Source organism: Bactrocera neohumeralis, chromosome 5 (genome assembly GCF_024586455.1).
Source record: "Bactrocera neohumeralis isolate Rockhampton chromosome 5, APGP_CSIRO_Bneo_wtdbg2-racon-allhic-juicebox.fasta_v2, whole genome shotgun sequence".
NCBI classification, from domain to species: Eukaryota; Metazoa; Arthropoda; class Insecta; order Diptera; family Tephritidae; genus Bactrocera; species Bactrocera neohumeralis.
In genome coordinates, this window is record NC_065922.1 from 49101736 (window position 1) to 49116827 (window position 15092).

Below are 15092 nucleotides of genomic sequence, written 5' to 3' on the forward strand. Positions count from 1 at the left end.
TTAATTTTTTTCTTTTAATCTTTAATTTTTAAAGAAATTTCTTTGGTTTTCTATATAACTAAGCTGTGCTGAATTCAGAATTCAGAATCCCACCTTGAATACTATATGTGACCTGGTCTACGAAAAGGGAGCTAACGTGCGAAAATTGGTTTTCTGGGAAACAGCTGTTAAAAATAATCGTAGTTTCTCGTTATCTCATTAATTGTTCTCCTTTTTTTGACACCTAAGCCCCCTTTCCGTAGACCAGGTCACATATATTATTTGATACTAGTGAATAAATGAACTTAAACATAACAATACTACCGCAATAGGTGTGCGACTTCGCTGAAATCTGGTAAATGTCTCCGATATTATTGGCGACATTTTCTTATTTGACGGAAGTATTTATTTTAAAGGGCTTAACAAAAATTGTTATTTATGACGGTTTACAACAGTTTAGTAATACAATCGTTTGAAATTTGAAGCAAAACTTAAGCGATATTAGAAGCTTAACTTTTTCTCTCAACTACATATATGTATGTAAGCCACACTGGAAGCAATTTTTTTCATAGATGATGTATCACAGATAATTTTTCATGACGCCTAGTTCTACGAAAACTTTTCCATAGCACTGTTTCTCAGCTTATAATCACCTTATAATGATCGGAACTTCGTGACTTACATACATTTTAATACTTAAATGCAGTCTCTACGTTTTACACATATTTAATACAAAAATAAGAATAATAGTAAAATATTGCCTTCTTCGAAAAAGGGCATATGGTAAAATATCGTTTATAAAAATATAAAATATTCTGAATGATATACAATCTACATAGGTGCAGCTTACGTACTAGAAAAATCACTTAAAACATTAACGGTACTATTAAACCAATGCAATAAAGTAATAAAAATAGATAAAGTTGTCTGAATAAAACTGTTGGAAATTGACGATTAAGTTAGTTCGCTTATATCGCAACATATTTTTACCCACTTTGCTTAAAAGTATGCAATAAAAAATCTTTTGCGAAGAGCCAATTTTAAAAGAAAACATAATTTTCGTTACACAAATAGTGTTGTCTACATCAAACAAGATTAGTGGAACAATCAGATTCTGAAATTGTATCACCATAAAAGTAGTAGCGAGAAGAAAACATACGAGTATAACATGAGACTGTATCACTGAAAAAGACAAAGTAAAGCAAATAATAAGCCATAAAAGGTTAAAATTTGGTTATTAAAACGTTTTGAAGTCACACGGGAACTGCAAATAGAATGAAACTCGCGCAAGCCAGAACCACAACAACGCACAGTAATCATGTTGGACGATGAAAAAGATACATGAATAAATAAATAAATCAAAGTACGCTGCAAATTACTGTAGCAGGTGTTTAAAATGCATTGAAGCTAATGACAACGAAAAACTGTTGCTGCATGGAAAATTCTATTATGCAAAATGGAAAGCGCGATCAAGTGGAACAGCGAGTGCACACGCCAATATATTGGGATAGAGAAACCAACTTCGTAGAGCTAAGAAATGAGAACGATAGATAAGGAATGATGAGAGAGATTGAATGGAATGTTTTTCGATAAATAATCAAGTCTTCGAAGGTGTTGAATTTTTTCGTGTTAATTGATTAGACAAATCAGTCGCTAACAACAACTATTTTATATTGGTTTTTTATACTCCGACTGGGTATGGCCGTCTATCAAATTAGACCACTATGCATATAGTTGCAATATTCCAAGAAATTTTTGAAAGGACTACTATAGCATATATCTGCCGTACAAACTGAATGTTTAAAATCAAATTATTGTATGGAAATTGTTTATTTATGAAGGGTATTCTACGTAATAAGGGAGGGGTTTAGGGTTTCAAGGTAAAAAAAAATACTTTGTATTGCGAAATTATTTCATAAATATGGATTGAGTAATTTTATTAGAACCCTTTGTACATTATTGAGCACATTTTGGACCATTTAGGATAATTTTTTCATGAAAAAATATTGAATCATAAGCCGGTAATAGAACTTCTTACTTAGTACTCTAAATTTCTACACTTCGGTTTTATATTATTCGTATGAACTACAGTATTAAAGTATCAAAATGGCACATCAAGTGCTAATTGAGCCCGATAGGGCTGCACTCCTACCTACGATATTAAAGAGGTGTCCTGTGTGGGAACTCTTTATTATTACCACCTTTTGTTAAATGTCGACAGCCATACAAACCCAAAAATTAATTACTGGTCACCTAATTTACTATTTTTTGTTGTATTATGATAAATCTGCTTTGGAGGTCCCTTCAAATAGCCAATATGTAAGCCATGCTCACAATATAAACATTTTAAACAACTTAGCTAAATAAAATCCTAAAATTAATAAACAAATGACATGTTTGGGCCTCATATTCCTTTCCCCCAATGACTCTTTTGCGCTCTCACAAGAGACACCAGTTTACACAGAGGCGCACGTGTATACTTACTTATCCCACCAGCAACTGCTTAAAGTCTCGCTTTGCCAATTTGTCAAGCTACCAATTTTCTGCGCCAGAGGTCAAATGAGTCCCATAACTTTCAACTGCCTAGCAGATTTCACTCAACGCTCTGTATTCTCAATATTTTCCAACAAAACATGCGCTTAGTGTGCTTTTTAGCAAATCCGACAATTCCCTTCGGGACAAATGTTTGCGCATATACATTTTATATATTTATACGCATACATATAAAAAATTTAATAGGTACACATATTTGAACACATTCATGTAATATATGTGGATGTAAACATGCATATGTATATATGTGCTTTTGTATTTGTCTTGCCTGTGTTTTGAGGCAAATTTCATTTACATACATAAGTGCCTCTAATATGTTGGCATATTTCACTTAACTCAACAAATATGCATATAGTCACATCAAAGCATATTTGCAGCATCGGGTGCTTACACACACACATACACAAGATTCCAATTTTATACTTACATACATACAAATGTGCGTTTGAGAACACCATTTGTGGCAGCTAAATGAATCCATTATTTGTGCTCTTGCATCGACACCAGCGTATTGGTTGGAAATTTGCGTCTCCTTTGTACTATATCCAACTCTTAATACAGTATATGTACATATGTGTATATATAATTATATACTGTTAACATTTGTGGCTGTTGCGATAATTATTCAAACTGGTAAATGTATATGTGTTAGCAAAATTAGTCCATTCATTCATAAAGTTCAATTAAATAGTCTTTGTTATTGTTTCTATGACAAATATCTTATGATTTTCGTATCGAACTAACTGAAGTAGTCGCTACTAATCAGCCTGAAATATACAAATATTACTTTTATTACGTTTAAAGAGGTCCAAGAATTCTTGGAGTTACATACCTACCATATATATCAATGATCAGGATGACGAGCTAAATTCCAAGAGACTGTCTATATGTCTATCTGTGCAAGAAATAACTTGAACAAAAATTGAGATATCTTGATGAAGCATGGTGAATATGTTCCTTCTCATTCAACAAGCATTGATATTGTAAATGGACTGGATCGAATCCTTACCTCTCCCACAAAACGCCATTCATCGCTTAATCTATAAATAAATGCGCCAGAGACATACTATACACCAGAAAGTGTTCAAGCCGGATCAAAACTATTCAAGCTTCCAAGTAGCGAATATAATATACTGAGGTCAGTTACTATTGCAAACTTTTTTGTCGAGAGTATCGGTCTATCTGTGAGATATATTATAGAAATCGGAGAGAATCCTTTTCTGATAATAGTTTGCTTGTTTTAAAAAGATGTTTTAAATCTGATCAATAATTTATGGAGCTCTCACATAACTTATATAACATTTTTTGAACTACCGTCTGACTTTATACCGCATATATCGCGAAATATATGACTTATCTTAATAAGATTAAGAGAGCGTGTTTTTCGAACAACGGCGTATCTTTGTGGTTAAAATTGATAAAATCGGATGAAAACTTACACTAGATCCCATTCGATTTCGTTGAACAATGAATGTTGAATTTTTTTAAATATATTCAAAATAAAATTTTGGTAACACCGGAAGGTTATTCTCATGTTGTTGTTGTTGTACCTGTTGCCTAGTTCCCGTTAGGATGGTAAGGTTCAGTTGTCATCGAAGTCATCCAACGGTAGGCCCAAGAAACGTGCTGTTCCGACGGGGTCGGCCCATATGGAGAGGGGTGTCAGATGTGTAGGGTTAACAAGGCATGCAAAGAGGTGGTTAGTGTCACGCGGAGACTCGTTGCACGCTGAATATATATTTGATATGTCGGGGTCGATTCTGGATTGGTAGGAGTTTAACCCACTACAGTATCCAAAACGAAGCTGTGCAAAAGACCCTCTCGATGCTCGCGACAAGTCGAGCTCGTCATCTTTAATGCTTGGTCGTTTGACGTGAATGGCGTACTTGAAGCCATTTATGAGATTGAGTCGGTGAAGATGCTTATAGATCCACTGTGATTGGCGGTCAGTGCAGGTCTGAAGTTGGTTGCGTCCGAAATCTGGTCGGCGTATTGTCTTATTTCGTTGACGTAGTTGAGAAAGAACCTCTTTATGCTTCTATGCGGTTCCGGTTCAAGCAGGTGACTGCAGTAATAACTACTACGAAAGCACCGCAGCAGAAGCTGCGGGGAGAGCCGCCTTAACTGAGAGTATGCGAGTCTCACTGTGCAGATTTTCGATGGGAAACGTCAAGAGGCACCCCGTTGTAGTCCAGAATGAACTGTTCTGGCATATTTACAGCTTTCTCGTCGTATCACTGCTTCAAGGCTACCGTAAAGGTGCGGCGTAGTTAAGGTCCGACCGGCCGATTGCCTTGTATGTTACCAACATTGTTTCTTTGTCCTTTCTGTTTTTTGGCACAAATCGCGGTTGTGTATGAAGTGAAGGAGCACAGGCTGTTATTGACAGTCAGAAATTCAACGCCATCGACTGCAATATTCAAGTCAAGTCTGTACTCCTTCGTCCAGTTTAGGAATATGGTCGCTGTGGATTTAGTGAGGGAGAGTGTTAGGTTCCGTGCAGGAAGGAAGCGAGAAAGCTCGAAGAGATAGCCTTTGAGCACATGCTAACGATTCCATTGCCCATTGCATTTTTCATCTTTGATTTTGGAAAGTAGCTAAAGAATTTTAAAGAACTTGCTGAAGATCTTGCGAAATTGCCATGCCTGGAATGATGACATCAGTGAATACAGATCAGTGAATACATAAACCAAGATGAAACTAAGTAACTTTAAGTATAGAGACGTACGAAGAATCAACTTGTTAAATTTCGTAACCTCCTCAACGTTTTCATCCGTGACAACAACACTTACATGAGCTTGACATTACTTTACTTCATACCATGTAAATTTGGTATATTTTTGTGTGAACCTCGAGCTTAAATATTCCAAGAAAAACATAATTACGAATTATAGCGGCAGCCAGTATTGATTCTTTCTCTGAAAACCGCCGTTGGTGGTAAAGCGAAATTTGATAGATTTTAATGCAATTTCCTCTCAACTCTGAGCACCTGCCCCGAAATTCATATTGCTTTCGCTGCTTTATAGCTTATTCACACCCCCGCTAAGCATACCGCTTACATACATTACCTTACATATGTACATATACATACATATATACATATAAATAAGTAAGTGGCTAAAGCCTTGAGGAAATATTATTTGCATTTTAAAATATGTTAAATAATCTCAAGCATTTTTACCCAAATTCAAACGTCAATAAGAAATCTTCCAACCGTCAAAAGCAAGCATGCTAAAGAAAATATATAAAAATGTTTACTGTAAATAGCTGTGTAACGAGAAGAAAAATCGCAACCAATATGAAACACACACACATACACAACTATACATTTTCAAGTGGGTATGGATTTACATAACAATGAAGATATATACATTTTTTATGAAGTGAAATTTTCCGAGAATTGAAAGAATTATACGCAGTGAAAGCGAAATGTACGAATGAATGAAATTTTATATATGAAATTGACATATTCATACTTACATGAGCTTACAGTTGCAGAAAATATGAAAAACGGTTTGACCTAACCGAAACGTAACTGGTATTTTATCAGAAATGTTCACCGATAAAAAAATTATTTTAGTATCAAAAATGTTTTTAACTACTACTTCCATACAACTATTTAATATAATATAAAGTAACTATAAAAAAACTAAAAAAAAACTTTTTTCATTACAGACAAGCAACAAGAACTGGACCTGCCATCGATGCGCGGCGACGACAACCCCGACCAACACAATATGCTTACCCAGCATCAGCGTTCCCGTTCGCCACGTGGTCCGCCGATGTCACAGATATCGGGCGTGAAACGACCACTCTCCCACACGAACTCTTTCACCGGCGAACGTCTGCCCACATTCGGTGTGGAAACAGTGCACGAGAATGCGCTCGGCACACTGCTCGGCGACGTCGACACGTGGGGCATTGACATATTCAAGATTGGCGATCTGAGCGCCAATCGTCCGCTCACCTGTGTGGCATACACCATATTTCAGGTAACACACACTTTTTACTAAATAATTACAAAAATTAAACATTAATTTTATATTGTTTGTTTCTTTATTATGTCCCTACAGAGTAGAGAACTACTGACCAGTCTTATGATACCACCGAAAACTTTTATTAATTTTATGACTACTCTGGAGGATCATTATGTTAAAGACAATCCGTTTCACAATTCACTGCATGCGGCTGATGTGACACAAAGTACAAATGTACTGCTCAATACACCAGCGCTGGAGGGCGTATTCACATCGTTGGAAGTGGGCGGAGCATTGTTTGCTGCTTGTATACACGATGTTGATCATCCTGGTTTAACGAATCAATTTTTAGTTAATTCAAGTAAGTTTAACTCAGGAGTATTATTTATATATTATGTTAGACCGAAGATGTATAAGGGTGGCGAACAAGACCGCAGTTATTCTAGGCGTTTACCCGAGTTATGGTTCTATTTGAAATGGAACCTGAAATAAAGTTAAGTCTAGCCATATTATGTTGGTATGCTTTATAGTTTCAAAAATGGATGTCAATTATTACTTTAGTCTTCTAAAATCGTAACGACTGCTTTTCGTTCTTAACTGCAAATGACGTCCTCGACATTGCCTTTAAAAGTCCTGAACGATTAATAACTTATTCATTTAATATCGTTTAATCGTCTAATAAATGATTTGCTGAAATGGCCGCCCATTTTATACTCTGAACAGGATGTATTAAGTTTGTCATAAAGTTTGTAACACCTAGCATGAAACGTAGAAAAACCTATAATAACGGGTGATCTAAGTAGAGGTACTTTTTCAATAGCTTCGCTCAACTTATGGTCAACATAAACGGCCTACTAAGCGTACTATTCCAAACACAATCACCCATCTTGAGACCCTACACTCATTATCGCAAAATATTCAACCGAGTTCCAGGATATAAACTTCGCTCTATGGGCTCTTGAAAAGTTCCAAAAAGATCCAATGTTTTCGAGCCAAATTTTGTTCAGCGATGAGACCCATTTCGGTCTCAATGGGTATGTAAAAAAGCAAAATTGCCGCATTTGGGACGAACAGCAATCTTAAAAGATTTAAGAGCTGCCATTTCATCCAGAAAAACAACGGTTTGGTGTGGTTTGTGGGCCGGTGGAGTCATCGGTTTATATTTCTACTAAAATTATGTGAAAACGTAACCGTCAATAGCGGCCGATATATACTATTTGATGCCAGAAATTGAAGCTCGTGATCGCGGCGACATTTGTTTTCAACAAGACCGCGCCACTAGAGCCGCATTAAACAGTTGAAAGAGATAATATTCACGGGAACTTCGAAATGGATCACCCTTTATATACATATACATGATCAGACAAGTTGAGTCCGTCCCTCCGTCTGTATATACTCGAACTAGTCCCTCAGTTTTTGTATTTTTTTATGAAGCTGTTCACTTAATGGAAACGCCGATATCGGATCACTATAGAATATGGTAGAGCTGCCGTAAAACTGACCGATCAAAATAAAGTTTTTCTAAGAAATTTTTTTATATTTGTGAAGCGTATTCTGGCTTCGCTGCAACCGAAATTAGCGTGTTTTCTTGTTAAAATTACAGTGAATTTTGTTTTATTATTTTATATTACTTTTATTTTTCTAGGTTCCGAATTAGCCTTAATGTATAATGACGAATCTGTTTTGGAAAATCATCATTTAGCAGTTGCCTTTAAATTATTACAAAATCAAGGATGTGATATATTCTGTAATATGCAAAAGTAAGTATGATTTATGAAAGAATATAACTATTTAATTCTCAATTAAACCTTTATGTTTGTCATATAAGTAATAATATCATAGTGTAAATAAACTCGATGGACATTTTACTGTCTCATTTTGCTACGACAGGAACTTTTAAATTATGACAGAGTTTGATGAAACCAAAATTTTTAACTAAATCTTGTAAAATTCAATAAACACCCTTTCCAAACGCTCGAGCCAGTAGCACAGTTTATGTACCTTCAAGCACCACTCTAGTGCCTCAAGAATAAACATCAACACTCTGATTGTGTAATACTTACTTTTTAACCTTGCCCAAATTGACACTGGAATTTTATCTCAGTATTCTTCTTTGCTAAATAATATATCCATTAATTATATAAACCTAATATTTCTGCCGTTTTGTTTTAGGAAACAACGCCAAACATTAAGGAAGATGGTTATCGATATTGTCCTCTCCACAGACATGTCAAAACACATGAGCTTGCTGGCCGATTTAAAGACTATGGTCGAGACGAAAAAGGTCGCCGGCTCCGGTGTGCTATTGCTGGACAACTACACCGATCGCATACAGGTGAGTTAAGATTTATAATATGAATTCCAAGAGTAATTTAAAATTATAGATTAAAAACTTAAGTTATGCATATTTATTTGTTAAGATTATTTATTTGCAGTAAAGTAGTTATATTAATATTTATTAAGCTTATTTGATTACTTCAAAGAATTTCATGCTTTTTCTGCGGAATTATACACAAAAAGTTGTACTATGATCTCTTAAAGATGAAGATAAATTCTGTTCTATAAATCTTTGAATATAAAAATTACGTGTCACTTGGTTGTCCGAGATGGACTCGTAAGCTACTGAAGCGATTTTAGCAAAGTATAACTCACTGTGTTCAGTTTGAACCAACTTAGAAGATAAGATAGTAAATCTATTAAGCGGACAACTCTATTAACTGGTCAGAAAGGCTGGTAACCAGACAATGAGAAAGCAGCCTTAAATTCGTTATTTTTTCCAATGAACTTTATTTGTATGAACATATTTAAAATCAAATTCCTTGGCTTCACTAGTTTATACATATTCGACAGTGTAAATATTATGTTTAGACATACATACATTTACTAATGTGCTTTTTCCGCTCGCTCCCATTTTCAGGTGCTCGAAAATCTGGTACATTGTGCCGATTTAAGTAATCCAACCAAACCGTTGCCATTATACAAACGCTGGGTCAGCCTACTTATGGAGGAGTTCTTTTTGCAGGGCGATAAAGAACGTGAATCGGGCATGGACATTAGTCCTATGTGTGATCGTCATAATGCCACAATCGAAAAATCGCAGGTCGGATTTATCGATTATATTGTGCATCCATTGTGGGAGACATGGGCCGATCTGGTGCATCCCGATGCACAGGATATACTTGATACGCTTGAAGAGAATAGAGACTATTATCAGAGCATGATACCACCATCACCACCACCATCGGCGGCCGACGATCAACCCTCCGACGATAAGATACGATTTCAAGTGAGTTGCTGAGAAAATAACTAGAAAAAAATGTAGAAAAATAATATACAAGTAGTCACACTAACACAACAATGGCCGCAGATAGAAACAGTAGTGCGTTACTCATTGAAACAAAATGCGATTGACAGCCGCGAAGAGCTGCAGCATTTCATATGCAAACATACAAACATTAAAAAAAAAATTTAAAGAACATTAAAAAGTATGAAAATATTGAAATTTGTCTCATTACATCATGCAAAGTGCATATGAAATCGCTACGCCTCTACGTGGCTGCAAATCGCCGCCAAAACTGTAAACTCATATTAACCCGCACAACTCTCCGCTACAGGTAACACTTGAAGAGTCCGATCAAGAGAATCTAGCCGAACTGGAAGAGTGTGATGAGAGTGAGCATAACAAACCGGAAGCAGCAACTGTGACGACGGCTGCGGGTGAGCACAAGCCGTCGGGGAGTGAGAATCAAAGCCATCACGGTGGAATGTGACGGAGAGTAGCGGGACTATGTAAGAAAATCACCGAAAAGGCGCAAAATTTTTTGCTAATACGTTAGTAACAAACCAACTACAAGCAGCTAGTGAAATAAATAACTAAAATAAAAATGCCAAAAAACACAAAAAAACCAAAAAAAAAAAAAATAAAATAAAATTTAAAATTTATAAAAAAAAATGCAATTTTTTGCAAAAAAAAAAACACACAAAAACACTAAAGCAAAAACAAACCAAACGAGCTGAGTTGAAGGACAAAATGTTTAAAAAGGAAGACATAGGGAGGAAGCAAATGAAAGCATACATACATACAATATAAATTTAGAAATTTCATAGTAGCATAGCCAAGACAAAAGAGAAGCGAAGAAAAAAAATTACAAAAGTATAAAAATCAACATATACATGCATATAACGGTAAATACATACATGAAGCAAATGGATAATTTTACTTTAAAACTAAAACAGAAATTGCCAAAAAGCAATAAGAAACAATGAAACACGGAGTGCAAAGCATGCATAGGCACTCAAACACACACACACATACATACACAAGACACTCAGCACAAATGTATGACAACAAAATGCAACTATCACAAAGCCATGCGCATGTTTACAAGCAAACATACATACATACTTATATATAATTTCATGGCACACATTTATATGCGGGAATTCTCACAAACAACAAAAATGATTTAGCAAATATTTTCACAAAAAAAAAAATGATTTAGCAAAAAATTTCAAATTTTCAAAGCCACCGCAGCATTTCAATTTCATTCATTTGCAATTAGAACAATTTTGAAAATATACAGTTAAGACAAAATGGTAGCTACTTTTTCAACCACAAAAAGCTCGCGCTTGCCATTCAAACATAATTTAACAAACGCAATGCTGGACACATATGCAAAAATAACGAGAAAAGCATAAAAAATAAACACAAGACGAAACGCAAGGTTGTATAATTCAAAACAAAAACAAAAAGTTTTTAAACATTTTTCATGCTGAAAATGGAAAATATTAACGTAATAGCGGCTGAACACACACCTATAGCGTTATAACTGACCCCGCACGTCTGTTGCGATTTTAATTTCGATCCCCTTAACATGCACGCACACAAACGTATAAACGTTTATATTATTTCAAAAAATTCAAATAAAAAATATTTACTCACAAAATGGCTGAAGTTGCGATAAACGACTTGACTGCGAAACTACTGACTCTTTTAAAATCACTTGACGCAAGCCTATATAATACTACATACTTAACGTTAAATGCATAAATAGCAAAAAATAGAAAAATGATAAAATGTAGCATAAAATATGTGTCGTAAGAAAATTGTTCGAAAACATTTTAACATTATACTTGCGCAACTAAGCTATGAATGAAGCATGCTGCGCACAGGGTTGCAAAGAGCGCTGGAGTTAATTAGAAAAATTATAAAATGCATTTTATACACAAAATGTGTTTTGGTATGCGCATTTTTATATATTTTTTAAGCTGTTGTTTATTTAATTTATGAACTCTCTATATTTTACAAAAATGTAATTTTTTGATTTTTATAATATTAATTATTTTTTTATTTATTTTTGTATAACATTGTTATTTATAAAGTTAAAATGCAAATTGAATGCTGAAAAGTGAAAATTATAACGAATTGAATTTGAAGAATTACAGAAATACAAAATACTGAAATGCTATAAAAGAAACCATAATAATTTTTTTTGCGTGTAAAAATTGGTATAAACTAAAGTATATATGTATACATTATAAAACAATGCATATATTTATTTATTTTATTTTATTTCATTTATAATTTTAATTTTAATATTTTATTATTTTTTTATTTTTAAAAATTTTTGGGCACATTTTTTGAAATATTGTAATACAGGAACTTAAGAAACGACAAAATAGTTTTTTTTAGTTCAAGCAACATATTTTTCGTATTTTTTTAATGTTTTAAAATTCTTATTTTTGAAATAAATAATTATAAATTTTTTTTGTATTTTGAAATAATTAAATTAAAATAAAATTTAGTTTGTATTTTCTATCATATTTTAAATAAATTATTAAAATATTTTTTTATTTAAATTTTATGCTAATTTTAGAATTTTTTAAAATAAAAAAAATATTTTAATAATAAATTTAAAATATAATATTAAATACGAACTAAATTTTATTTTCATTTAATATTTTAAAATAAGATCTTTTTTAAATAAGAAGAAAAAAAGTATTTTAATAGTAATAAAAAAAATATTTTTATATATTTAATTAAAAAATATTTTTTGTTTGTAATTTTTTTTATTTTTTTTTTAATGATTCTAATTTTCAAATAATTCTATTAAACTAAAATTTGGTTCGACTTTTTTTTGATTAAAAAAAAATTTTATTTTGTGTAAAGCAAATATTTATTAAAATATTTTTTCTTTTTTATATTATAAAATTCTTATTTCCTAAGAATTAAATTAAAGTAAATTCAAATTTTTTTGTATATATATTTTTCAAATTATTTCAATTTATATAAAAAAAGGACTTTTAAGTATCGATATTTTTAAATAATGCAATTTTTTCATTAAAACTTTAAAAACATGTAATTTAAAATTGTAATTTGTTTTTTGTGTCAAATTATCAAAATCAATTAATTGTTTATTTCAAAAACTCTTAAAAATAATATTTAATATTTTTGAAGTTCTTCAAAACTTCAAAATGTAAAAAATTTATTTTATTTTATTTTTTTTATTTATTTCAAAAACTCTTTTAAATATTATTTTCAACATTTTTGAAAACTTCAGATGTTTTTTAAAATTTTTTTATTGTTTATATCAAAAACTCATTTACAATAATTTACTATATTTCTAAAAATTTAAAAAGTTTAAATTTTTTTATTGTTTGTTTCAAAAACTCTTAAATATTATTTTCGAAAACTTTAAATGTTTTCTTTTAACTGTTTATTTTAAAAACTTTTTTAAATATTATTTTCGACGTTTATGAAATCTTTAAAATTTTTTTATCAATTAATTGCTTATTTAACTCTTTTAAATATTATTTTCGACATTTTTGAAAACTTCAATAGTTTTTAAAAAAAATTTTAAATTGTTTATTTCAGAAACTCTTTGAAATACCATTTTCGACATATTTCAAAACTCCAAATATTTTTTTTAATTTGTATAAATATTTGCATATAAAATTAATTAATTGTTTATTTCAAAAACTCATTTAAATGTTCTTTTCGAAATTTTTGAAAACTTCAAAAGCTTCAAATTGTTTTAAATTATTTTTTTTCAAAAACTCTTTTAAATATTATTTTCGACATTTTTAAAAACTTCAAACTTTTTTAAATTTTTGCCAAAAATAAAAGTTCTGGGTTTTAAAACAAAACGAGATTTTTAAGCAATATTTTAGCCAAATATGGTAATAAATATAATTATTTGTTTTTTTTATTTAATTTTAATTTCTTCTATTTGGCACCTTAATTGAATCGTTTTTAGATTTTTTTGAGGAAAACTAAATATTTTTCATGTAATACCAGTTGTTTGAAAATTGTAAACCACAGTATATGCTGTAACTCTATAGCTTAAAAGAAATAATGATTAGCATGCAGCCGATTTATTTTTTATATAATTTTTTGTTTTCTACAATAGTGCAAATCGAAACTCAAATCAAAACTCTAGATATATGAAAATAAGTGCTACAAACTCATTATGTGTCATACATTGAGCCGAGTTTTGCAAACTAATTGCATTACAGTCATCCTAAACCACACACATACACACGCAGACACAAACACTGCAACACTATAGCTGTAAAGTAATTAGAAGTCACAGGTGTATGAGTGACAGCAAAAGGTAATTTATAAAATAATATATGAAGAATAGGAAATTTTCCCGTTAAAAGGAAAAGCAAGACTAAAAAGCTAAAATGTTGAACTCGAATTTACTAGGGAATGGCAGAGAAAATATTTTTTTTTTAGAAAATAAAAACTTAAAAATACTAGTACTGTGCAAAATATAATAAAATGGAAGCTATGCAAGAGTCAAGCATGGCTAATGTGTAACTTGCTAGCTAAAAGAATACTGAAAACTTATAATTCAACATTTTTTAATTATTTAAAAATAAAAAAATATATATATAAATAAATTAGAAGCAACTTAAGCAAGGCTAATTTGTAAAAGTGAAAATACTGTAATATAAAATATTCAAACCGAAACCAAATGTGAGTAGCTTAATATACTGTTTATGAGACAAAAGCAAAAGCAAAATAATAATGTTAAGAATAATAGTGAAGTGAAATTAAATATTGCATTGAAATTGAAATTGAAAATGAAAATGAGAAACCACCCACCTGCTGGGCGGTGTGTTGAATTTGTAGCTTCCACACTTCCTTTCCACCACAAATAAGTCTTCGCATACTTTTAAGTTGAATGGCGTTTTAAGCATAATTACATGTGTATGTGTAGAAGTTCAAAAGAAAAAAAACCAATTCAAAGTGAAAATGAAAATATTAAAAACTAAATGCAAAGTAATTTATGTGTATAAAAATAATAATTTTATGATATGAAAAACTTGCATAAAAAACTGCATGTACGTTTGAGACGAACAGCGGACAGTTTAGTCACATTTTACTACAGCAAAACTGTATGTTTAATTATTTGCTTGAAAGCAGAAACAGAATTTTTTTTTTCATCTGCTTGAAAACAGAAACAAAAGTTTCTTATTTGCTTAACAACAGAAACAGAATTTTTTAATATGCGTTGAAAGCAGAAACAGAATTTTTGTATTGCTTTAAATTTTTTGTTCAACACTTTTATACTGTTT

The 15092-nt window shown here is 31.7% G+C and overlaps 1 protein-coding gene across 11 annotated transcripts in view; it reads left to right on the plus strand.

Moving 5' to 3' along the window:
• Window positions 1–10495, plus strand: part of LOC126760511 (cAMP-specific 3',5'-cyclic phosphodiesterase) — a 535699-nt gene extending 525204 nt beyond the window's left edge. For all 11 annotated transcript variants that reach the window (XM_050476199.1, XM_050476191.1, XM_050476192.1 and 8 more), the window contains 6 exons: window positions 6208–6524; window positions 6606–6870; window positions 8155–8269; window positions 8682–8844; window positions 9427–9795; window positions 10124–10495. In XM_050476199.1, the coding sequence (XP_050332156.1) occupies window positions 6208–6524; window positions 6606–6870; window positions 8155–8269; window positions 8682–8844; window positions 9427–9795; window positions 10124–10279 (1385 nt within the window). In that variant the 3' untranslated portion in view covers window positions 10280–10495. The remainder of the gene's footprint in view (window positions 1–6207; window positions 6525–6605; window positions 6871–8154; window positions 8270–8681; window positions 8845–9426; window positions 9796–10123) is intronic.
• The last annotated feature ends 4597 nt before the right edge of the window (window positions 10496–15092 follow it).